A 25,489-nucleotide genomic window follows, 5' to 3' on the forward strand; every position below is an offset into this window, starting at 1 on the left:
TAGTTTAGTCATTTCTTTGAAATCTGCGTCTGCCCCTGGGCGGGTTCTGCCCTTGGCAAGCCCAGGCCTTGCCCTGAGGTCTTCTTATGGGAGATGCTTCCGAGCCTGGGCCCCGCCCTCTGTCTGGCTGTGACAGGGGAGCTGGTGGGGCCGCGGGAACGTGCTTTCGGGAGGAGCTGTGGGCGATGCCGGCTGCTCCTCTGAGCCCAGCTTGGAAGGCGCCCGCCCTGGTGCTTCTGTGGCGTTGGTTTGTCTCCCCGGCTAGTGGGGACGTCCCAGGTTTGTAAGGGAGCAGGACCCCTTGGACCTTGGGTGGGTTTGGGAACGCACATGCTGCTTCGTGTGTAAATTATGACAGAGAACCCTCTGGTTCCTCATCCTTCTCCACAGCCTGGATTTCTGTGTGCTTCTGTGTGCACCATCCCACCAGGACAAGCGAATCAGGCCACACGCAGGTAATGGGCGGGGCTGTGGGGGCAGGGGGGCTGGGGGAGGCTGGCTGTGAAGCAGCCTCAGAGCCAAGCTTGAAGGAGGGCGTGACCTTTTTTATTGCATTCAGTCCAATTTTTGAGGCGCAGTCTCTGCTGTTAGGTTGTGACTCTTCGACCCCCGGAGTTTCAGTTCTGTAAGTTAATTAGAATTATGTACTAGTAGCTGCATTTTTTTTAAAAGCAGTGGCGGCAACGGTACGTTTTGGGGTGAAGAACTGGAATGTCAGGTGTGCAGGCGCACCTGTGAGCTTAGATGCACTGGCCATCCCCGCGCAGGTGTCTCCAGAGGAGCCACCGTGGACGTGGATCTGGAGGCTGGTTCTCTCCCAGCAGTGGACACGGGAAGGCACCTGCTTGGTCAGTGGCCGAGGTGGTCCCAGTCTGAGTACTCCCGAGTGGCATTCAAACAAACACAAGGTGGACCATCACCTCCTGATCTCGGCTCTTCACTGAGTGGCGACTGCATACCCGAGGTCGCCCCGCAGGAGGCTGCCGGGCTGCGTGCCCTCCCTTGGGTGTGGGCAGAGCAGCGGCCGCCAAGTCCTGAGGATGGTGAGGGGGTCGGAGCCCGTCTAAGGTGCAGCCTCCTCATACAGAGAAAACCAGGTCCTTCCACCCACCGGAGGCAGAGACACTGCTGACAGTCAGTACCCGCTCTGTCAGTTCCACAGCAGAAGATGCACTGTGCTGTGTCCTCAGGGTATGTAACACTGTGCTCTGATCTCACGGGTCTGGGGACTTGGGAGTGACCAAGATGAAGAGGAGGCTGTATTTTTCAAAAATTGGAGCTTCCTGCTCAGCTGTTGTGTCCCCCGCAGCCCCCTCCTTGCCTGCCTGCCTCTCCCTCCTCCTCCCCCTGGAACCCACACCGTCCCCGCCATCCCTCCCTCTCTGAACCATGCCAGCCCCAGGCCTCCAGCCGCACTCCTGGACTCTCAGGGGCTTGGGGGTCACCTTCTGCCTGTGAGCTGTGTCCATCAGCCTTGGAGACAATCCTGTGACGCTGGGCCCGTGCAGGTTTTCTAGAACCCTCCAGGTTGGTGATAGCTGATCCCTAGAAGCCACCGTCCCTGCGGGTCTGCACGCCTGCCTGGTGCGGGTCCCACTGCCCCGGTCTCCAGGGGGCGGGTGCCTGGACGTCGGTAGCCAGGCTCGGTGTGTCCTGGAAGCTCGGAGGAGGTGACCCTGACCCACAGGAGAAGAACGGCGTCCTGGGCTCCGGATGCACGTGCTGCTTTCGTGGGTGGGAGCGTCTGCCATGAGCCAAGGAGGAGGAGAAGGAAGCCCACAGCAGCCCTGAGGTGACGCTACCACTCAGACCAGGGCTGGAGGTGAGCGGAGACGGCTGTCCCCGGCCTCCGTCCTGTGAGCACGCGGAGAGCGGGGCCTGGGAGGGTGCGCACAGAGGGACGTTCCCCAGTGGCCTACGCGGGTCAGGCCCCCCCCCCCCAGCTGGCATCTCCTCCCCTCCAGAAGCCCGATGGTGTTTCAGAGGACGCTGGGGCGGGACGCTGGCTCCCCGGTCCTCCCCCGGGTGCTCCAGAACTGGGGGGTTGCGTGATCCTGGGAACGTGACTGTTTCATCCCATGGAGGTCTGACCTGGAGAAAATTCTATTTTATTTGTAAACGCAGAATTCCAAAGGCGATACATTTTGGTTAGGAACTCCACTAAATCAGCTGAATTCCTGCATCGTTTTCCATAGAGAACTAATAGACTGTTTCAATTTTATTATACAGAAATTATTTTCCTTAAAAATTCTTTCCCTCGAAAGCTTGCCAAGCCTTCCATGCAGTGGTAGGTTTCCATCCGTGTGGCGTTTTACAGCTGTTAGAGGCTGATCTCTGCCAAGTCTTGTCGAGGTCACATTATACCGATTTAAACTTGGGTTTTGCTGATTTAAATTTGGCAAGGTTTGACACTTGGAGTTTCTAGCACATAATTTTACCATATGAGTTTTACTCCGATCGGCTGCGCTGTGTTCATGATGCCGATGGTTGCTGTCAACTGGATACAAACACCTCCTGGGTCATACTTTCAAACGATTCACGAGAAGGCTGGGAGGAGCTCCTGGAGGTTCCCCAGCTGGGCGGCCGTGCAGGCTGGGGGGCCGTGTCGCGCTGACCCCCATGAGGTTTCCCACCAAGAGTGGTGGGGGCCCCCTTCACTCGATGCCCCTGCCAGCCTGGCACCTGGAGGAGGCCCACGTTTGGGAAGGAAGATACGGGTGCAGAGGACGCTGTATGGCCCGTGTTGTGCGTTCAGTCACTACAACAGGCCCTCCCGTCTCCCAGAAGTACCAGTGGCCAGTCTGCACAGCGTGGCTTAGGACCACTGGAACCGACTGCACTGTGCATAACCAGCTGTTCGCTCATTGAGATGCTAAGGTAAGGGTGGGCAGACTGAAAATGAAAATACAGAAAAGGAGAGAAAAGCCAGGAAACGGTGTTATCGAGGTCACTGCTTTAGGCAAAAGGGCTAAAAACAGCCACCACCAAAACAACCCACCAGGACACCGAATTAAGTATGGATTGCGTGGACACCTTATATGCAAGTCAGTCACTGATCTGAAGCTCAGGTGTGCAGGGCGTCTGTCCTACGTGGCAGCCTCCCAGGAAGGCCAGCCTAAGCCACACCACTCCGCAGGGGGCCCTGGGTGCACTTCTTATCCCCATGTGAAGACCTTCAGGAGGCTGCAGGCACCTCCCCACCAAGAGGCGGCTCTTGTGTCCCCCCCTTGTAGCTGGAATTTTCAGCAGCTTCTTGCCTGTTGTTGGACTTGGGGTGCTCGGTCAGACGAGAACCATGCTTGTTTCTCCTCCCTGGTCCATGTACTTGGACCCCATCGGAACTTGGGGGCCCAGGTTGCCTGCAGATGCCACGTCCTTCCCTCCTGTCCCGGGGTGCGCGGTGCCAGTGTAGGGGTCTGACCCCGTCTCCTGTCTGTCCTGCAGACGGAGCCCTTTGCGCTAAGCCCCACGTCACCAAGCCAGGACTCAGGCCCTGAACCAGCCAGGAGTCGCCTGATGAACACTCGTAAGGCCGCCTGACTGAAAGGTCCCTGCCTCCCCAAAGGCAGGTACAGACATCCCTCGTTCTGCTGTGCTTCGTAGAGGCTTTTTTTTTTTTTTTTTTTTTTTAAGACAAATTGAAGGTTTGTGGCAACTGGAGTAAAGCAAGTCTACTGGTGCCATTTTTCCAACAGCAATTATTAAGGTATGTATTTTTTAACACAGTTCTGTCGCACACTTAATGGACTACAGTACAGTGTAAAACATAACTTTTCTACGCACTGGGGAACCAGAAAATCTGCGTGCCTTGTTTTACTGTAATACTCGCTTCACTGCAGTGGAGCTGAAGCCGGTGTCTCCAAGGTCTGCCTGTGACCGTAGTAGCTCACTCACTCGTTTGCCAAGGGTAACTGCTGTGGTCCCTCCATGCTCCTGTGAAAGTCTTTCATTTTGCGCAGCTCCTTGGAACTCCTTTTATCTGCTGGGTTAGACGCTGCCCGGTTCAAATCCAGTTTTGCTCAAATACACTGAAAAGACTTAACAGTCCCTAGTTTCTCTTTGAACAGTCCTGGTGTTCGAACCTCGACAGCCCCAGGGGCGGTGAGCAGCCAGGCCCCCCGGGCTTGGCACCTCCTCTCTGGGTTCTGGCTCCGCGCCCTTCACCTCATGAGCTTTCAGACTTTATCGGAACTTTTCTTTTTCTGGACGGGGTCTGGCAATTGGCTGGAGTCAGACTGGGTCTGCCTGACTGGGTCTGCCATCGAACCAGGTCTGACTTCAGCTGGTCTGGGTCCTTGCGACCTCAGGCAAATAAAATGTTTAGGTTAAACAAGCAGGTTACTCACCGAAGATAATCCTAATTACAGTGGCTACAGAGGAGAGCTCCTAACCTGGATAAGCTGATCCGCTTATGTGGTGTCCTAGGGAGAAAGGGCCTCAGCCAGGCACTCACGTGAAGGGTAGAGGGACACTGGTTTTTCCTCCTCAGCAGTTTCTGGGGAACAGGAAGACACCCCCCGGACACCCCAGGGTGTCACTGCAGAGCCTGCCGGCAGGCTCCTGAGAAAACGGAAAGGCCGCCGAGGGTGAGTGTTCTCGCCGGAGTCAGCTCTGCCGGGCCCCCACTGCGATGGGGAGGAAGGGGAGATCAGACCACAGGTCCTTGCAGTGTGACGCGTGGCCCCACTTCCGGTCCCCGCGGGCTGTCGACCTGTCTCTCCCAGGGACGGCTCCTGCCGCAGTGCTGGTCTCGTTCTGCATCTGAGAGCTTGGCAGCCGTCGGGTTGGAGGCCCCCAGGACACGCTGGGGCCCTGCGGACGGCGGCGGCGGCTCTCGGAGGCGCCGCCTGCACCGCCGGGGTGCTGAGTGCCCCCGGCGCGTGCACCGAGTGTCCTGGCTGAAACCTGACACGATGCTTGGAGGCTTTGTTGGTTTCAAAGACGCTCTGTGGTCAGAAGTTGGCCGAGTTAGAGGCTGATACTCAGAGCCCGATGGGGACTTTCATGAGGCCTTCTCTCCAAAGCTTAGGTGAAACTACGTTCCCAGACAGAAAGAGAAACACTGTGAAGGCTTCGCAGGAGGACTTACTAAAACGTTCCAGAGACACACAGCTCTGTCTGGAACACGGGACTCCTGACGTCCATCTTAGTTGGAAACCTTCCCGCTGATACAGAGGAGCCGACGGAAGGTAGTGTGGTGGGCAGCTGGGCGGCTGCCACCCGGGTCTCTGAGGGATTGAGGCGACTGTCTCGTCTCACAGAACAGTCACGCGGCCCTGGAAACAGCCCAGCCCCCAGCTGTGCTTTTCACACCCCCCTCCAGACCGCCTCTGCTCGTCTCAGAAGCCTTGCTGGTGCCATACGAGGTCTGGGCTTAGGGGACAGAGGTCGCGGTGCCTTCTGCTGTGGAGGCGCCCTCCCCGCACCTCTCCAGGCGGTGCTCGCCCGAGACAAAGGAGAGGCTGCCGAAAACTCGGGCTCTGAAGTGTCTCTAAAGTCTTCGCCAGGCATCAGTGAAAACTTGTAGCCTTCTGAGCCAGGAAACTTACTCCATGTGCCAGAAACACAATTTGGATCCAACTGTTCGTTTACAAAGTAATGACTTTTGCACAATTGTACGTCTCACCCTAAAATTTTAAAACAGACGCTATAAAATACCTGTGTGTATATTTATGTATATGTTATAGATGTGACTTTTTTTCCTACCTCAAAATGGTATTGCTGAAGTTATTTTGTAAAGAGTTCAATTTAAGCCAATGAAATAGAGAAACAAGTTCACTCTCAGAAATACGCAAACTAACCCAAGTGCCTTCCCGGTTCGGGTGCTCTAGGCCGAGCTTCAGTAAGTAAACGCTAGCTTAAGTCTGTAGTTCAGTTACAAGAGGCATGTCTTTAAAGTTATCATTGTAAAGTACAATGCTTTTCTTCTGCCTAGGTTTACTGAAAGTCAGATGCGCTCACGTTCTCTCTCACAGGATTTGTCAGCAAGAAAGGTAACTTCAGATTATTAGTTGTTTGTCTTGTGAAATTTTCATGACTAAACATGATTGTTAAGAACAGTGAATTAAATAGACGTAAGATAAAAGTTTACTTTAACTTTTCAACAATGATACTTTATGGTATGTCCACTTAAAAACCGTTTCCAAAACTTTTTTGGTAACGTGAAGCCTGTAAGTTACACTGAGATAAGTTAAGTGACAGGTATTCACTGAATATCCAGATCATTTCCAAGTAAGACGGGTGCTGAGACCTTCATCACCACACGTTTCTCCACCTTCGGCTTCCTTGTATAGAGAAACCAGAGATACTGGAGTCTGTTAGTAAATACGTTTTGTGCCACTGGAAAGCTTAATCAGGATAAATATGCTTCCAGAAATCAAAATGTGTTTATAGACTCTCCAGCCCACAGAATGCTGGTGTTAACCGGGGATTAAGGGTTCTAATCTCCGTGTGATTAAAACTGTTAACTGTTCTGTTAAACAGACAAAGTTCTCTTAGGTTATTGGTCTGCTCTTAATAAGGCGTTGTAGTTTTTGTTTTACTTTTCAAATCTGGACAGCAAAACTTTGTGTGTTACCACAATAACTGCTTCACGCTCTATCAGCCTTTGATGACTCAAGGACATCCGGTCTTCTCAATGTTAAGAACACTGACTTCTGCTTCCCTTCTGTATGTGCCTTTAGTATCTGCTGCTGTCACTTTGGTGAGACAATTAAGTATTATTCCATTCAAATGTTCAACCTTCTTGACGTTGTCTCAAAATAAAATTAAATAGTCTTTTTAACCTCAGAGTAACTTTGAGGTTTCCCACGGGGCTCCTGGAAAATCCCAAAGCATTTGCCTGTCATCTTGTAAAAGAGAGATGTTCGATTATGTTTATTTGGTACGTTAAAATATGTGGGGGAAACTGTTGAATAAGAAATGATAAACATTCTTAGGTTATGTATGTATGAATCATATATTTCTAATACAGGTATTCCAGACATTGCCTTAAGTTTCTAGAAATTTACCAGCACTCTTGCTGTTCAGTTATCATCCTGAAGTATTGCATGCCACAGAAATAACTGTTTCCTTCCTTCCCAAATGAACTCTCACCAGCTCTGTGACCACGGGCCTTTTCAAGTCGTTCATCATTTACAGACAGTTACTATTTTTCTGGTGCTTCTGCGTAAGTGAGATTCATGGGAAGGACCCTACCAGGGTCTCGGCCACTGACCCCGCTGCCAGGGGACAAGGTGTTGACCCTCACATGTGTATTTCAGAGCTGGAGGCCCCACCGGACGCCTGGTCCTGTGCAGACGCTGGGGACCGGGACTGCGTCCTCCCAAGACGTCAGACCAGGAGGACCGAGGATGTTTCTTTCCACTCCCTCCCACTCCGGCCATCCTTTCCCTCGTTCCCCGTGAAGGCCTTCTGGATTCTCCTGTCCACCTTTTGTCTTGCTCGGGCCTGGAAGGACAGCGCCATTGTCTCAGGCCATCATGCAGGTGGGTCATCTAACCCCCATGACTGCTGGACTTGCCATGAAGCTGATGGTCCTGTGGCTCCTCTGTCCATCCCACCTTCTCCCCGATGTCCAGGGCCCTGGGGGTCCATCTCTGGTCAACAACCCCAAACCCAGGGGCGACCGCATCCAGGTTCTGTGCAAAGAAAGGGACGCAGACAGGTGACCAGAACAAAACCACCGTCCCGTCTACAGACCCTGCAGTTTTATTGGCCTCCGTGGCCATACTTAAAACGAGGATGCCACACTCAAAACGAGTCACCTGAGCCACACTCAAAACGAATCACCAGAAGTCTCAATTCTCAGCGACTCTTCTCCGGGCCAGGAGGATGTGCCACGCGGCCGTGACCAGGAACCTCTCAGCTCGTGAAGACACTGCAGAATCTGCTGCAGCCACCAGCCCAGGCTCTGTGGCCAAAGTTGTTCTGATCAGAGGACAGCCCATGGCTGCCTTGCAGGTGAGCAGACAGGGTCTGCTAGGATTGGCCCACCTCCTGGAAAAGTGGGAACTCAGCTCCTGAGGTCACTGAACAAGCCACTTGGCTAAAGAAAGTGACTCCTTCATCAGAGCCTTTCTTTGACCTGTCTGACTCTGGTTTGGGTCTTGGGGACTACAGACCCTGGGGGTGACCCTGCTGGTAGGAAGAGGTCGTCTTGCTGGGCACGGTGTCCTTGCAGAAGCTTTAAAAGCACATTTGCAGCTGCTAACCAGCCATCAAGCGACCTCTTTGAGGCTGGAGCCTCAGAGAAGGACCAAGAACGAGCGACGTAAAAACTGTGACCGCAGTGACCCGTGAACACAGCACGGACTCAGGGCCAACTCCCAGACAGTGGTGGGAGCAGCTCCGATGCCTTAAAATCCCGGGCATGTCTCTCAGGCTGAGTGTCTGCTCTAAAGGGAAGACTCGTTAAAAACCATGACAGTGAGTCCCACACAGAGTCGCTTCTGCGAAGCCCCCACGTCACCAAACTCAGACTTGAGGACGGCACCGGCTCCCTCAGGAATGGAATCTTAAACCGGGACTCGGGACTGGCCTGACCAGCACCAGGTAGGTGACCCCCAAGACCCCTGCCGTCCCCTCTAGGGAAGTGACCACAACAAACCTTTCTGCCACAGCAGGCCCACTGGCTCACACAGGGAGGGCAGCGGACATGGTGGCCAGGGCAGGAGGGGGCCCAGGGAGGGACTCGGCGCTGTCGCTCCCGGGCCTAGCAGTGAAACCAAGTCCTTGCCAGGCACAGGGTGCCACCATTTCAAAGGACATGTACAAAAAAGCGAGCAGTCCCTTTTTCCTCAAATGGCTGTTGAATTTATTTGCTTGATCAACAATGGGTCCTGGCAAAAATTAGTTAATCAACGCTGAGACAGCTGTAATGAAATACTAATTTAAAAAATTCATGACACCTTGATAGAAATTAAGAGTTTACACAAAAAAGAAACCTTCAACATTGCCAGCAAATGTGAAATGAATGTAACAGGACCGACAGGACAGCTGGAAGGCTTTATACACTTACATTTGACACCTGACCATATTTTCAGTCACCATAATATCTTCTCTCCAGATTTAAAAAAATAGTATGCTGATTTCTATAACAAAGCTTTTTTCGTACAAAAATCAAATAATGGCCAACAAGTCACAACAGTGCAATAGGTAGAGGGTAAAAACCGCATAGAAGAGGTGCTGAAAATAAATACAAACCAGGAGGAGAGAACAGAGCCCCGGGGGGGGGGGGTCTCCATCACCCTGGGTGAGGGGCCGTCTTCACAGCCGTGCACATGGACAGAGCGGCCCCCCCCAGACGCCCCAGGGCCCCCGGGCAGCGGGGTGGTGGGGGTCGGGACACGGCTGCCCCCCGAGCAAAGCCGTTTCCTATTGCTCAGTCTGGTCAGCTGGGAGTCTGGCAGCGGCTCGGTGAGACGGTGTGGACTCAGGTCAGAGCGTGTCTATCGATATGGCTTATTCAGGCAGAGAGACACTTACATTCTAGCCCAGGCGAGCAGCCTACGATGACGTCCTGTTCTGAGGGGAGGTCTGAGAGCTAGAGCCTCTGGTCCGGGCGGCCACCTCCCACCGAGCCCGTGGAGAGCGTCTGCTGACCAGTGGCCGCAGGAGCCGGAGAGAGGTGGCCGCTGCCCCAGGACGGCTCTGACTAACGAGGCCGTGGTGGTGACTCGGGCTCAGGGACTGTGACGGGGGCCTGTCCCAAGGGGGGTGTTGGGGGGGCAGGGAGGGAACCCCAGTGAGAGCCATTCTGGCCCCTCAGGAAAGGGGAGGCAGCTCCCAGCATAGAATCTGCACCAGAGAGGTGTGAAAGGCACAAGCAGGAGTGACAGGTGAGCGGGGACCCTGGAGGGGACCACGGGCCGCACAGAGGCGGGCGCTGTCCGCCGTGTCCGGGATCCCCCTTGAACGAGAGAAAAATCCTCATTCTGCCATAATAAAAAAGCAAAGAAAGACGATTTTTGGTTTAAAAAGAAGCCACTCAAGGGTGAAAATAGTTATTTTAAGTTAACAAAGAAAATCTTCAGAGAAGCAGACAGCATCTGGAAGCCTCTGTGCCCCGCCGGCCGCCCGCGCCCGCCCGTCCTCCCCGGGGGCCCCGAGCCCGACGCGTGCGTCCTCCGTTGAGGGAGGAGGAAGACGCCTTTACAGCAGGTACGGCGGGGCCCTGGCTGGGGCCCAGTCAGGTGCACAGGCCGGCGGCCCGCGCGGCTCAGATGGGCGTCTCCTTCCTGTCCCTGCTGGGCGACGGCCGGGCCGGCTCCCTGCCCGCCGGGGGCGGCTCCTTGGCGGCGCCGGGCTCGGGGTCGCTGGGGGGCTCGGGCCGGGCCCGCTGCAGCTGGAGCAGGCGGAGCTGCACCCGCAGCTCAATGATGGCCTCGCGCTCCTCGTGAACCGCCTGGTTCAGGTGATTGTTCTTGATCTGGAGGAAAGGAGGGTGGCGCTCACCGAAAGGACGGCGGAGAGGGGCCAGCCACCCACCCAAGAACCTGCTTTTGTTCTGGTCCAGCTGGTTGTGAGAGAAAACACGAGCACAGAATGGATCAAGGTACCAACTGCTTAAATCACAGAGGAGCAAACGCCCCTGGGAGACAAAACCACCCACAGAAAACAGGCTTTAATGACAGTGTTATTAGTGTAAAACCTGAGCTCTGTCTCAGAAGTGATGTCCTTCCTCTTCTGTGCATGGCCCTGCTTACCCCTGACCTGTGCCACCAGCTCATACGACAGAAGACCGCCAGCAGCTTTATAATGCCTGCACCCGTCCAGCAGTCAAGGCAGCACAAAACCCCTCCAGCCCTGGCTTCCCTCCTCCCAGCCGCCCTGCTGCCTGCGCACCCGACCTCAGCCCTGACCCTCCTCTTCCCCTGCCTGCAAACTGAGTGAGCCAGACCCAGAGGGACCATCCTGGACCCCAAGGGGAACCAACCCGGGGCACAGGACGGCAGGCCCAAGCATCTGCTGGGGGGAGGGCTCTCCTGTTTGGACCTTGTTCCATCCCCAGGACTGTGATTCTGGAAGATGCTCTCCTACTTAGAGTCTGAAACATGCTTGAAAGACACAAAGAGGCCAAGGGGCAACCATGAGACCTCGCTAAGGGGAGAAAGCCGCGGGGAGCCCAGGTCACCACCCCAACCCCTGGCCCAGGTGGGGGGCTGGCCTTGCCAACGTCTCTGCTCGGTTCTGTGGGAGGATGTTGGGGGGGGGGGGGTCCTGTGCGTGGAATTCAGCTTTTCTCTGCCGCTCGGGGCGTGGGCTCCTTTCTGCGGCGAGCACGGCCCCCGACACCCAGCGCTACGTCATCTTGTCTGGAGTAAGAAGGGGCGTCCTGCTCAACTGGCTTCATCGGGCTGGGGCCCCCTTCACCTGCTCTCCGGTGGAGAACCAGGACAAGCCCCGCCTGCCCCCCCCCCCAACAGGGGCCCGGGGCCCTCACCCTGAGCGCTGCTCCACGCCCCACCCCAAAGCCCCTTTCTCCGTCACGTCCCCAGCAGGACGCCGGGCCCGCCTCACCTCCAGCTCCTCGTTCTGCCTCTGCAGCTCCTCCAGGATGGCCTGCAGCTCGTCCTCGTCCTCGCTCTCGCTCTCACTCTCCGAGGAGCACTCCTCCGTCTCACTGCGGCCCTGCTGCCGGCTGGGGGGAGACGCGACCCCAGGGTCAGCAGGCGCCCTGGCCCGCTGGCGCCACTCCCTCTTCTTGACAAGGGTCCCTGCTGCCCTGCGTTACCTCTGTATCTCGGCGATCTCAGCTCGGAGCCGCTCGATCTCCTCCTTCTCCGAGGCGATCTGTCGGCGCAGAAACTGCTCCATGGCGAGGAGCTCCTCCTGCTCGGTCAGGATCTCGTTCTCCTGAAAAGCACCCCTGTAAGCACGGCTGAGACCAAGTCTAGGGACGCCCGACACCAAGTTCCGGGAAAGCTCGCGGAGCCGCACACCCGAAAACACCCGGAGACTTGACGTCAGCAGAAGGTGCGCTCAGCTGTCTGGGAGGAATGACGAGATTTTCCTCAAGACGCAAAATGCCTCTTGGGAGCTCCCCGTCCTCATCCTGCAGAGGCTCCCTCCGAGGCAAGCACACCGGACACACGGTCCAGGTGTCGTCGTCTGTCTCTGCCCCAGACCCTTCTGAGCACCTCCCCACCGCGCAGGAAAGGGAGGGCCTATGTGAGGGCCCAGGAGAGGTGCAGCTGGCGTCAGCGTCATCTAGCAGCAGACCCAGTGAGGGGGAGACGTTTGCAAGAGAGTCCTTCCTCCTCGCCACAAGCCACCGTCCTCACCTCCTGTCCCCAGAGAGAATACTTAAACAGTAAATACTGTGTGCATATTTCTAAACTGGAATTACCTAAAGGGAAGAATCCCTACCTGCCCGGGATCCAGCCGCCCCTCAACCGAGAGAAAGACTAGAAGCAGACGGAACCTAGGAGGTGAGACGGGGACGCTACAGGAACGAGCTGGAAGCAGCAAAGGTCTAGAGCGTTTCTTTCCAAGCAACAGGGATGCAGAGGAGAGCCTGTGATGAAACTCAAAAGCCGCTGTGATCGCGTTCTGAAGCGACCTACTCGGAGCCTCCTGGACGTGGCAGGCGTACTCCCTACGTGCTTCTACAGAGATGCCTGTCCTGCGCCCTCAGTGTACCTACAGAAGCGCACGTTCCGTGACTGAGAACTCTGAAACACAGGCCTGTCTGGGCCTCCAGCCTCTCTTCAGAGGAGAGGAGTTCTCGGGCCCCGGCAGCAAAATCATGTATTTCTCAGGAGTGACAGGAAAGGACTGAGGCTTGTAAGGCTCCAGGTACCCACGTACATGAGTTTCTGGAAGCACAGACGATGCTGTCAGAGCCTAGAACTTCATTTCTTTCGGGCTAAACTCTGGGAATTTCCAGAACAGAGTAAGGCCGACTGAGATTCAGAAAGAAAGGAGCTCCTCCTCAGCTCCTGGCCAGGAACACAGGAGGCCCTCGAGAGCTGTGCGCCAAGTCCGCGAGTGGGCGGTAAAGCAACTCACGTCCGACAACTGACTGATCTGCAAAGAATAAAGTCAGAATGCCTGAAAGGTGTTACCAGCAACCACCACCAGCTAAAATCTCCATCATCACATTTCAAGGACCTCAAACTTTGTGCCGTCAGGAAGGACGTTGTAAAATGTAAGTCCAATCTCATTAATATGGAACACGCACAACTAAATTGTAACTTAGGAAAAACACCTCTAACTCAGCCCTGGGGGGAGGGAAAGGAGAGAAGGGGGGCATCCAGAACCGTGTCCGGGCAGAAGCGGCCAAGCAGCACAGAAGGGAACGCCAAGCGCAAGGCCGTCCCTCTGCACCCTCCAAGCCGTCTGAGAAGGCTGGCTGGAAGACTCACGCCCCCTGCCGCGGAGCTGCTCAGACTGTAAGCTGACCACTAGGAGCCTTGCGACATCATCATTCAGCCACGAGACAGCCAGTCCTGCCGTTCAGGGCAGCACGGCTGGACCCGGCAGACCTCACGCCAAGTGAGCTGAGCCAGACAGGAAAGGCGAGTGCCCACACGCTCTCCCGCACTTGTGGAGTCTAAAAAAGTCAAGTCACAGAAGCAGAGAACAGAACGGCGGTTACCGGGCCTGGCGGGCAGGGGGCGCACCTGTGCTGCATGCCGGTTAGCAGCACTGCACGGAGCACCGAGACACGGAAGGCGCCCGCGTGGAGCGCGACGCTGACTGGCCTGAGCGCAGCGGTCATCTCGCTGTGCAGGAAAACCGGCTCGTCAGGGCGTGCACCCCAAGTATAAACTTTTATTTTATATGCATGTTTTTTATTTGTGCTTTTCCCCTCCTTGACAGAGGCACTGGGGGTGGAACGCCTGCGCACCGAGCACGCACTCTACCACTGAGCTCTACCCCCAAGCCCCACAATTTTTAACTAAAAAAGAATCTTAGCTTACCTGGGCAAGAAGAATATTTATGACTTCTTCATTCTCATTCATTTCTTCTTTGGAAACGTCCTCTTTAGAAAGACTGGCTATCTCTTGTGCAATCTTGCTCTCGCACTCCTGTGGGGTAAGAGAGAGCGAGCTGGTCAGCCTCGTGTAGCTCACATCCTGCAAAGTCACCCCTCACCACTCCGGACGCCACCGCCGCCTCCCTTCCTAGACGTGCACCGAGGGGCAGGCAGAGGAACCGTCTGGACAGATGGGCCTCTGTTAACTGGGCTTTGAAAGTAGCCTGTGGCTCTCAGTCTGGCTGCACTGTGAGGAAAATGTTCTTTTCTCATTAATCTCACCATTTCTGGAACCTTCCACATAAATCACCTTCTGTGATTTTTTTTTTTTTTATTTTAAGCATACAGGTTAACTAGTTTTGACAAAAGTATGCAGTCAAGGAACCACCACCAACCCCAATTCAGAACATTTCCATCGTCACACAAAGTGCCCCGGGCTTGTCTGCCAGCTGTTGGCCCAGGTGAGCACGAACCTGCTTTCCGCTGTGGTTTTTGCCTTTTGTTCCATATAAACTGAATTAATCAGTCGGTAGTCTTTTTTTCTCTGGCACACTGCTAACTTTGCAATTCATCAGTTTTGTTGCTTGTATGAATGGGTGCCGAGTGGTGCACCCATTCATCGGCGGATGGGCACTTGGTCCTCCTGAGCCCTGAGCCACTCTGACCAGACCTGGCGTGAGCTCTGCTTGCTTTGTGTGCGTGTATGTCTTCTTCTGTCAGGTAACCACCTGGGGTGGTGGGACTGCTGGGTCACATGGGAACCTTATGCTTAACTTGAAAAGAAACTGTTTTCCAAAATGTCTGTACCAAGAGTGGTACCAAAGGTCCGGCTGCTCCGCTCTTGTCAACACTCGCTGTGTGACTTTGGCTGTCCTGGTGCCACCTCCGTTGTGACTGACGCTGCTGAGCGCCTTCTCAGTGCTTGTTCACCATCTGTGTGTCGCCTTTGGTAAAGGGCCCGCTCAAATGTCTGCCTTAACCCTGAGTTGTTACTGTAACAAATGACCCTCTGGGGGTTGTTGATAATGAGGGAGGCTGTGCACGTGGGGGGAAGGGTAGGTGGGAAATCTCTACCTTTCCCTGAATTCTGCTGCGAACTTAAAACTGCTCTAAAGATACAGGAAGAAAAAAATTGGTTTGTCTTGTTGTGTTTTTTAATATATTTCAGTCCAAGTCCTTTATCAGGTAGGTGTGTGGTTTTTACAAATATTGTCACAGCCTCTGGTTTGCATGTTTGTCTTAATTTAACAGTGTCGTTTGAAAAGTATGTTGTGATGAAATGTAATTTTCCAAATTCTCCTTTTATAGTTCATGGGTTTTGAGTCCTATTAAGAAATCACTGCCTAAGCCAAAGTCAGTAAAACCTTCTCTGGCGCTTTCTTCTGGAGGTTTTTTTTAGGTCTCTGCGTATGATTCATTTTGAGCTAATTTTTGTATATGTTATTGGACTCAGGCTCTTTTTTTTTTGCACATAGATATCCAGTTGTTCCAGCACCATTTGCTGAAAAGAAGACCCTTCCCTATTCAACTGTCTTGGCATCTTTGTTGAAAATTACCTGCCCACGCCACACACAAAGGCAAACTCAAAGTGGCTTAAAGACTTCAGCGTAAGACACAGTAAACCTCTCAGAAGAAAACACAGGCAAAACATTCTGACATAAATCTCAGCAGCATTCTCCTAGGGCATCTACTCAAGCAACAGAAATAAAAGCAAAAATAAACAAATGGGACCTGATTAAACTTACAAGCTTCTGCACAGCAAAGGAAACCACAACCAAAACAAAGACAACCTACAGAATGCGAGAAAATATTTGCAAAAGATGAGACTGACAGGGGCTTATTTGCCAGAATATATAAGCAGCTCATACAACTTAATAGGAAAAAAACAAACAACCCAATCCAAAAATGGCCAGAAGACCTAAACAAGCAATTCTCCAATGACATATGCATGGCCAAGAGGCACATGAAAAAATGCTCAATATCACTAATTATCAGAGAAACGCAAATCAAAACTACAATGAGGTATCACCTCACACCAGTCAGAATAGACATCATTCAAAATCCATGAATGATAAATCCTGGGGAGGGTGTGGAGAAAAGGGAGCCCTCCTACACTGCTGGGGGGAATGCAGTTTGCTGCAGCCGCTGTGGAAAACAGTATGGAGATGCCTCAAAAAACTAAAAACAGACTTACCATTTATCCAGCAATCCCACTCCTGAGCATATATCCAGAAGGAACCTTCATTCAAAACGATACATGCACCCCAACGCTCACAGCAGCACTACTTACAGTAGCCAAGACATGGAAACAACCTGAACGTCCATCGACAGGTGACTGGATAAAGAAGTTGTGGTACACTGATACAATGGAATACTACTCAGCCATAATAAAATGCCATTTGCAGCAACACAGATGGACCTGGAGATTGTCATTCTAAGAGAAGCAAGCCAGAAAGAGAAATAAATACCACATGAGATCACTTACATGAGGAATCTAAAAAAGAAAAAAAGACAGACGAACTTACTTAGAAAGAGACTCACATAGAAAACAAACCTGTGGTCACCGAGGGGTGGGGGGAAGGGAGAAGTTGGGAGTTCGAGATTTGCAGATACTAATATAAAAAGCAGATCAACAAGTTTATGCTGTAGAGCACAGGGAACTGTATTCAATATCCTGTAGTAACTTACGGTGAAGTTTGAAAAACGTTTAATGTATGTGTCAGTGACTGAAGCATTGTGCTGTACAACAGAAACTGACAATTAACTGCTCACATGTGTGCTGGCCTGTTTCTGCACTTTCTTTCCTCACCCTGTATCTCCTGTCTCGATTCCTTCAGCTTTATTTTAAGTCTCATATCAGCTGTCCTTTTTCAAAATTGTTCAGGCTATTCTAGAACATTTGTGTTTCCATACAGATTTTAGAAGAGCTTGTTAATTTCTACCAAAATTGCCTGTTTAGATTTTGATTGGAACTGACTCCACAGATCAGTTTGGGAAAACCTAACATATTAACAATATTGAGATATTTACCAAATTATTTAGGTCTTTTTTCTTTTCAGGTTCAGTATCAATAGTTCATTGCTAATACACAAATACAATAGACGTGTGTATCTGACCCTGTATAACTACAATGTTGCTAAACTCACATCCCATTTTTTATAAATTCCTTAGGCTTTTATATATAGACAGTTATATCACCTTTATAAAGACTCATTTCTCTCCAATCCGTGTGCCTTTTTTCCCTTGTTTTATCACACTGGCTAGAACGGCCTCATCCATGCTGAACAGAAGAGGTGAGATCAGAAATCTCCACTTGTACACCCAATCCTAGAGGAAAGCCTTCAGACTTTCACCATTAAGTGCAATGTAAACCATAGGTTTTTTGTTTTTGTTTTTGTTTTTGGTAAATGCCCTTTATCATGCTAAGAAGGTGGTGACTGAAAGTTTTTATCAGGAGTTAAATGTCAAATTCTGCCAAATGATCTTGTGGGTTTTCTTATGTTTAGTCTGTTAACATAATGAACTGTATTACTTCTATCTTTAAAAGTCATTTACTCCTCAAAGTTGAAATCACCTGGATAGACCCTCTTGAGCACTTTGCGAGTGAAGGAGTAGAACCGGTGAAGGCGAGATGAGCCATCCCTTTCTGCACTGGCTCTGGTTTGCCGTCAACTCCCCTGCCTGCGCCCTGTCCTGGGTCAGAGACCCTTCATTTAGAGGCTGGTGGGCAACACCACATGGCTGACAACCACCACCAGGAGGCCCAGCTGGTTAGTCACTAAACCTGATCCCAGGCTGGATCATGAAGGGAAAAATTAATTAGTTAAAAACAGACATTGGAAGCAGAAGATAGCGTGGTAGGCAGGAAAGAAGAAAGAAAAACACAGAGGCCACCGGCTAGTCCTGCAGCACACGTGTAACGGTCTGAGCAGCGTCTCCTTCCCACAAAGCATCTCCATCTCCACACAAGTGTGAACCGTCACCCTCAAAGCAACAGAAGCCCGTGGGCTGCCTGTCCTGTAGCAGGAGCACACGTGCGCCCCCCAGCCATCACGCCGTCCCGCCCTCACACCTGCCGACTCATGCTCCTTGGATGCACCCTCTGGATCCTGCCGTGGACTCCGCACGCGGCTGTAAGACGCTCCAGGGACTCAGGATCTCAGCCTTGCCGTGGCCAGGGCACCAATGTCCAGCTCGCGGACCCAGGACATCGGCAGTCACGTGCCACCTGCCTATCACCAGGTAAAGACCGTCCCTCCGGGTCGTCAGTGCCTCCGCGTGCTTCCAGAGGGCACTCAGAGGCCTCAGATTCTGCAGTGGATCATCGCCTGACTACTGCTCATGCTTGGGAAGCTGCTCACAGGTACAGCCAAGCAGGAAATGGCAAAACAGCTCTCAGTGAAACAGTCTTTAATAAACCAAACAGCTTTCTAAATTCAACGAAGCATCTCCCTGATAGCAAGCTGATCAATAACCCAGGACTGGGGACTTGAGCGAACTTCCCTTCAAAAGACATTTATATCATGTACTTTCTAAAAAGTAACTCACAGCGGTAGACAGAAGACCCCGGCGCATTCTCTCTCCGTTTTGCTATGAGCGCGATGCAGCAGCAGCGAACTACTCACCTGTCTCTTAGCCTCTCTCAGTTTTCTTTTGAGGGCTGTCAGGATCCTCTGCACTTCCCACAGGCGCTCCTCTTTAGACAAGTCCTTTATCCCGCCCTGCAGGTCTCGATGTAAACAATTCAAAAGAAACTCCTAGAAAACCGTACACCACACACTGAATAGCATTCCACGTCTTACCATCTTAAAATAAAACCACATGCAGTTTCTAAAGACGGAGAAGCAACTACCTCGCACTTATCATTAAAGAAACGACGTGGTAGCACCAACTGTTTCTTAAGGACACGACTGAAAAATCATTTTTGTTCTGCCTGAGCAGGGGGTCCTAATCCATCAGTTTACACTGGTTCAGGGGCAGTTAATTCACCCCCTTCCCTCAACCCATCATCAACTGATAGGAAATGGGAGCTCAGAACAGATAAAAGAAAAACAAGCAGGGATCTGAAACTGGTACCCAAACAAAAGGTGTAAAAATGATCAGATGTAAGTAAATTTCTTAGTCTTGAATTCCTCATTCAGCTCGGCAGACACACACACACACACACACACACACACACACACAACCACGTGGCACTGTTCCAGCGGCAGAGTGGGAAGCACAGGACACAGTCAAATCCGGGGTCTGCGGCTTAGCAAGCAGCCAGCAGAGCTCCGTAGCTCCCCCAGATTTCAGTATTCTTATCTGTAGCACAGGGCCGACAACGCTGCCAGTCCAGGTAAGCTAACACTTCCGGGCTGCTCCCAGGAACCCGGCACCGCCTTCGTACAGGGCCCCGGCACGGCCCCCGACACACAGGAAGGGCTGGGGAACAGGCCCCCCGGCGCAGGTGGCCGCGCACCTGCCTCCGGATCTCCTCCTTGATGCTCTCCTGGGCTTCGGGCAGCGTGGGCATCGTGGCCATGTTGGACCAGCGAAGAGGCTTCGTCACCTGCTTCAGCGTCACGTTCCCAAAGAGCTCTTGCACGTGTGTGAAAAACACATACAGTACACGGTTGCTAATCTAAGGAGAAGAGAGATTTGGGAGGAGACTGTTAGCATCATCGTTTCCCTTCACTTAACCTGCGCCTTCTGACTAAGGGCATATCCTTTAATCCCTGGTAGTGACTAGACACGCCTGCTAATCAGTGGGCGGTTTACAGAAGAGAAGGGGAAAGTGTGAGTTAAGTCACGAGCTCGAGCCTATGAACTAGGGGGGAAAGCCAAGAAAAGGACGCAGTGGTCGATGGTCATCAGTTTGTCCCGTTTTAGCCCTAGAACGCTATGTAACATTAAATAAGGTTCAAAAATCTCGTGTTCTTTGCTTCCCAATTATTGTGAGACGCTTTAACACACACAAGGATCTACTGAGGAACAGGGAGGTGTCAGAGCGGCTGAATGAGGAAGCACCACCCTCCAGGCACACACTTGTTTAAATACGACTCAGGTGCCAAGAGACCAGGACGCCAGGCTAGCTGAAAAGCCAGGAAAAGAAATGACTTCCTACCTAAAACTTAATTTTACGACACACCTGAACCTCTGTGATACCATCATCCCTGTGACCATGATACCAAGTAAGAATGTAATGTTTACCAAATTCTGAAAACCTAACTAATATGAAATTTGAGGAACATTTTGCTTACAAAATATAATCGATGAGCCATGAAAGAATCTTCAGTAAAAGAAAATACACTCGTATATGTAACGGTGTTATACCAGGTTAGTATCGGTCATCGTTACATGGGCCGAAAAGAGGGCTCAAAGTAAAAAACATAACCACTGTCTCACTTTCCCGCCCTTTGTTTCTGGCCTGAGTGAAACATGAATAATTAAAGGAAAGCACATGCTCTCCGCCAGCACCAAGCGAACAGCAATAAATGAAGGCCAAGAAGTAACCTCCGATCCCTGAAGTCACCCCCCCCCAGGCTAACCCCCGAGCAGACAAGCGCTGTGAGGCCCTTTGTGCCTGCGCCCCACATGTCTGTGTGATATAATTAAGCAGTAATGCTATTTGATGAAATAACTGAAATCTTTAAAATTCTACAGATGATATTCAGTAACCTGAGTAACATAATGAAGAAGAATATGAAAAAGAATATGTGTATGTATGACTGAAACGTGATGCTGTGCACCAGAAACTGACACAACACTGTCAACTGATTATTCAATTCAAAAAAAATTCTAGAGGGGAGAGCAGAGCTCAGTGTAGGGCGCAGGCTTAGCAGCCACGAGATCCCGGGTTCGGTCCCCAGTACCTCCTCTAGAAATAAACAAACCTAATTTCCTCCCCCCACAAAATACATAACATTTTTAAAATACTCAATCAGTCAATCTACAGGTGAACTGTCGCCCCTCCTCTACCAATGGCAGGTCACGTCATCAGGAATGGCGACTCAGCGCCTGGACAGCGCCCAGACTCTACGGCTCCAGCTACGAGGCTAACGTGCTCTGACCTGCAAGTTGGCACTCACTGTCCACAGCAGGAAAGAAAGAGACCGACGTTCAGGCTGACCCGTCGTCTGCTTTCTGCCATTCACTGCTCTGGCTGTGACAGCGACAATGTCCCCGGGCCCCCCAGGGCCAACCAGAGAGCGGGTGCGCGGGGAGGGCCAGGTACCTGGACGGTCGGGCTGAGCACTATGGAGATGTTCTGGATGTTCATCTTGGTTTCCAGCTCCTTGGCGATGACGTGGTCCATGTGCACGATGAGCCAGGAGATGAGGAGCTGGTTACACTCGGGCAGCTCCTTCAGCAGGCGCTGGAACTCCTGCACCTTCTCGCCCTCGGTGCTCCTCGCACAGGCCTCCTCGAAGCGCGGCAGCAGCTCCCTGGTGAGCAGGTTCTCCGGCAGGTCCCGCAGGTACTGCTTCAGCAAACTGGCCACCGTGTTCGCGTCGTACTCCTCCAAGTTCGGGGGCTCCTCTCTGTCATAGGCTGCCTTCAGCTCATCCACCTTGGATTTAATTCCTTACAATATTCCAATTCAGAAGAAAAGAAGTATGAAAAAAATGAAAATGTATGAAAGAGAAAAAAAATCAAACACAGCTTTCTTCCCCACTGCCCTCGCCCCTGCGGGAGATCTGGGAAGAGTCAATCCGACAGTGACAAACCTCTGCTCATGAAGCATTCACCTGCACAGGCTTCACATGGTTCCTCCATATAGAAGATAATATAAAAAACTACTCTCGGGATGAATTTAACCAAAGCTAAGTGATAATGGAAAAACTCAATACTCAGAACAAAAGAGCAACCACAGATACATCAAGCAAATAAGCCAATCGATTCACGGAAAAAAAAAATCTTTTTTTTAGTTTAAAGCTAGGTAGGTAAAAATTAAACTACAACTCAAGCGTAAGACTTGCTCTCCATGAGCCGCCAACAGCTTCTTCTAACAGTCACAAGACTGACAACATAAAATGCAGCTCATTACACATAAGCACCTTCCAGAAAGTCATGGATAATTAATTTTTTATAAGTAAAAACTGTATCATAAATGCAACAGGTGAGTTCACTATCTGAACAAACTTTGAAAATTATTCCCCATTAAATACCCTTCTAATTTCTATTTTTAACCTTAAATTCTTTACATGTTTTCTTTATCTGAAAGAGGGCTAGAACAAAAGTGAAATCTAGGTTACTGACATCAAATTGTTTTGCCTTTGTTACTGGACAGAAACACAAACATGTTTTTCAGACATGATAAGTGCAGACTGGACTAAAGACTTAGTTACTAATTCAGTGACAGTGATTGTTCTTGAGAATATAAAGTTGCTTTCTCCGGTTTTTAATACTTAAAACTTTCGGCCGAGATATGGGATATATATCTACAGCAGACTACTCCTCAGCCATAAAAAATAATGAAATTCTGCCATTTGCAACAACATGGCTGGATGGAGGGTATTATGCTAAGCGAAGTCAGTCAGACAAAGACAAATACTGTATATATTGCTTATGTACTGAATCTAAAAAATACAACAAACTAGTAAATACAACAAAAAAACAGACCCACAGATATAGAGAACAAACTGGTGTGGTTGCCTGTGGGGCGGGGGAGGGGCACGGCAAGGGTCGGGAACTAGAGGCACAGGCTGCCTGTGTAAGACACACGAGCTGCAAGGACGCACTGTGCAACGCGGGGAAGAGAGGGCAGTTTATAATGACTGTACATGGAGCATAACCTCTAAAAACTGAACCACTGTGTTGTACACCTGAAACTTACATAATACTGTACATCAACTGTGCCTCAAAAAATAAAGAAATAAAATAACTTCAGGCCAATTATTGGAAACAAGCTACAAATTAAGGCTGACAGATTTAATGGTAAATGCAAACAATGTCACCTAATCTGAGCAGCATTTTACAATCAACAGTGCTGACACCTGGGGTCTGACGTTCCTGATCTTCTGTAAAAACCTGTCAGAGGCATCACAGTCAGCCAGGAATCTGTCCAGCACTGACAAAATGAAAGCAGCAGCTCCAAATAGGAAAGTGACAACATGAATCTTGCTTCTGCACCATCCTTATCTTGAGGCAAAAGAGTTAGAAATAATCCCTATGTTCCTACTTTCATGAGCAAAATACGATGAGTGATAACTTTACCTGAAACTCTTGACAAGGTGATCCTCTCTCTCATGCATGTTTTATAGGGAACTAATTTTCCCTCAGCAGAGCCTACCCAGAAAACTGCACAAGTGAACAATTAGAATTCATGTTTGATTGTTTGGTTACTTGGAAATTGTTCTCAAAATGTTTTCTTTTTAAAAGTTGGACACTTCAAATAAAGCATCCAAGGTACAGAAATATTATGTGCAGAGTAAGATTTGAAACTGGAGCTTATATATGAGTAAGTGAGAACCAAAATTCTCCAGCAGAAAACAGTATTATTAGCATTCAGAAAGAGAAACCACAGCCATAAACTCTGACCCACAGAGTGCTGAAGGCAGCGCACTGCCAGGGCCCCCAAAATAACAAAACTGATCAAGGCAGGAGCTGGGCCTCCCAGGGGCCACCACCCAGGAGAGCACTTCAGTTTGAGTGCGCGCGCGCGCGCACACACACACATACACACACACACACACACACACAAGCAGTACACAACACTGACTCCCTAAGAACACAAACATCAAAACAGGTCACAGACAAAAGAACCCTTTGAGCAAAGCTGGAAGAACTCTCTGGAGACACTTTCACCTAAAATTTCTCTGTGCCTGTCAAATGCACTTGAGAGAAGCAGCTATCTCAGAACTGTTTAGCTCTTTGTTTTTCTTTTTTTGGAGGGGGGTAATCAGGTTTGCTTACTTATTGATGTATTTAATGGAGGTGCTGGGGATTGAGCCCAGGACCTCGCGCACGCTAGGCACACGCTCTACCACTGAGCTGTACTCTCCCCCCCGGACTGTTCAGCTCTTTAAAAATCCTGTCATCATAAATTTTTCTTAAAAGTTGAAATTTCAAAGTCATTTAAATGTGTTTATTTTTATGTTACTAAGGACTTACAAATTCATATTCAGTTCCTAGTTCGTTCACTTTATTTTCTATAAAATAGCATTTTAGCCAGAATGTCTTCAGTGAGAACGTATTATCCGTGGGCTCCTGTAAAGGTCTCCCTCACTTCCCCTCCTTTTTCAGGAAGTATAGTTGCTTTACAGGTCTCCCTTTATCTCATCAAACATGCCTATCCTTTTTTAAAAAGCGTAAATATCAAACCTTCTACAAACGTGCATGAACATGCAATTAAACTGAAAAAGTAAGTCTAGTCTCCGTCTGTTCTGAACGTGTATGGTCTGACTCGTGAGCTCTGTGTGAGCAGCAGGGCCGCAGACACGGGCGAGGAGGAACGCGACCTCGCCCTCCCGCAGGGGGGTCAGAGCCGCCCGCGCGGCCCGGCTGCGCCCCGGGTCCTCCGTGTCTGCGGGCCCCCCCCCGCCCCGCCCCCATCGGGGCGCGCACCTGACACCCGGTAGATGCCCTCGCACCGCATCCCGCGCCGCTCCACCTGGTCCACGCACTCGCGGAACACGGCGGGCAGCCGCACGCCGTCGCACAGCATGGTGCGCTCGGCCGCGTCCGCCAGCGGCGCCCCGAACACAGGCCGCAGGCTCGGCGCGTCGGCCGGCGGCGCCTCGGGCTCGGGGACGGGCTTCTTCTTCTTCTTCTTCTCCTTCCACTGCTTCACCACGTCCGCCGCCGTCAGGTCCTTGGACTTCTTCTCCTTGTGCTTCTCCTCTTTGGGTTTCTCTTTGATTTTAAAATCCTTCTCTTTCTTCTTAGAAAAGCTGGGCTTCTTGAAGACGTGGATCCCCTTGGAGCGCTTCATTTTGGAGGGACTCTCGGCCTCATCTCCAGAGCTGTCTTCCTGGAAGGCGGCGTAGCCTTCAGCTGCCGAAGAGACGCAGGGAGTGAGTGACAAGTCTGCGGGCGCCAGGCGTCCCCTCTCAGTGCCTGAGAAGAGGACGGGGCACCGCCCGGCCGCCACAGGGCTGCTCACCCCGCGGCCGGCCCGCCCGCGCCGGCCGGACCCCGGGAAGGCGGGCGCCGCCCTGACGGGTCCTGACACAGGGCAGCGACGCGCAGGGCTGGCCCTGCGACTGGCTTTCACACCGCGTAACTGGAACTTCCGCGAACCAAATTACCATAAGGAATCATCTAGCTATTACTTTATTACCTGCACAGAGGCTAATGGAGAGAATTCTGTAAAACAGTCTTCTTTCATCATCCCAGTGACACCCCCTAGCTTACTTTACTTAGCTTAGATTTTTCCAGGCTTGCTCCCTGTCCCTGGGAGCAGTGTCCAACCACGCCCCGAGCCGCCCCTCCCACTTGGCCCCGGCTCGGGCCGCGCAGCCCCTTCCGGAGCCGGCCGCCGGGCCCGCGGGCGCCGGCGGGGAGGGCAGCGCCGGGATGGCCCGG

General features: G+C 51.5%; 1 protein-coding gene and 1 long non-coding RNA gene across 7 annotated transcripts in view; one reads left to right on the top strand and one right to left on the bottom strand.

Annotated features, from left to right (window-relative positions):
* Positions 1-472: 472 nt before the first annotated feature.
* Positions 473-15,593, top strand: LOC141574939 (uncharacterized). Its single transcript, XR_012502082.1, has 3 exons — positions 473-8,553; positions 14,323-14,442; positions 15,457-15,593. It is a non-coding gene; the product is annotated as an uncharacterized LOC141574939 (long non-coding RNA).
* RALBP1 (ralA binding protein 1) overlaps positions 8,792-25,489 on the bottom strand; it is a 38,445-nt gene continuing 21,747 nt past the window's right edge. For 4 of the 6 annotated variants that reach the window (XM_074352434.1, XM_074352432.1, XM_074352431.1 and 1 more), the window contains 8 exons: positions 24,530-24,958; positions 21,198-21,547; positions 19,443-19,604; positions 18,607-18,738; positions 13,926-14,033; positions 11,735-11,856; positions 11,521-11,641; positions 8,792-10,429 (listed from right to left, as the gene is read on the bottom strand). In XM_074352434.1, the coding sequence (XP_074208535.1) occupies positions 10,220-10,429; positions 11,521-11,641; positions 11,735-11,856; positions 13,926-14,033; positions 18,607-18,738; positions 19,443-19,604; positions 21,198-21,547; positions 24,530-24,958 (1,634 nt within the window). In that variant the 3' untranslated portion in view covers positions 8,792-10,219. Of the gene's footprint in view, positions 10,430-10,847; positions 11,316-11,520; positions 11,642-11,734; positions 11,857-13,925; positions 14,034-18,606; positions 18,739-19,442; positions 19,605-21,197; positions 21,548-24,529; positions 24,959-25,489 lie in introns of those variants that run through there. The other 2 variants (XM_074352437.1, XM_074352436.1) reach the window with 2 other exon arrangements.

Source organism: Camelus bactrianus, chromosome 24, assembly GCF_048773025.1.
Source record: "Camelus bactrianus isolate YW-2024 breed Bactrian camel chromosome 24, ASM4877302v1, whole genome shotgun sequence".
NCBI classification, from domain to species: domain Eukaryota; kingdom Metazoa; phylum Chordata; class Mammalia; order Artiodactyla; family Camelidae; genus Camelus; species Camelus bactrianus.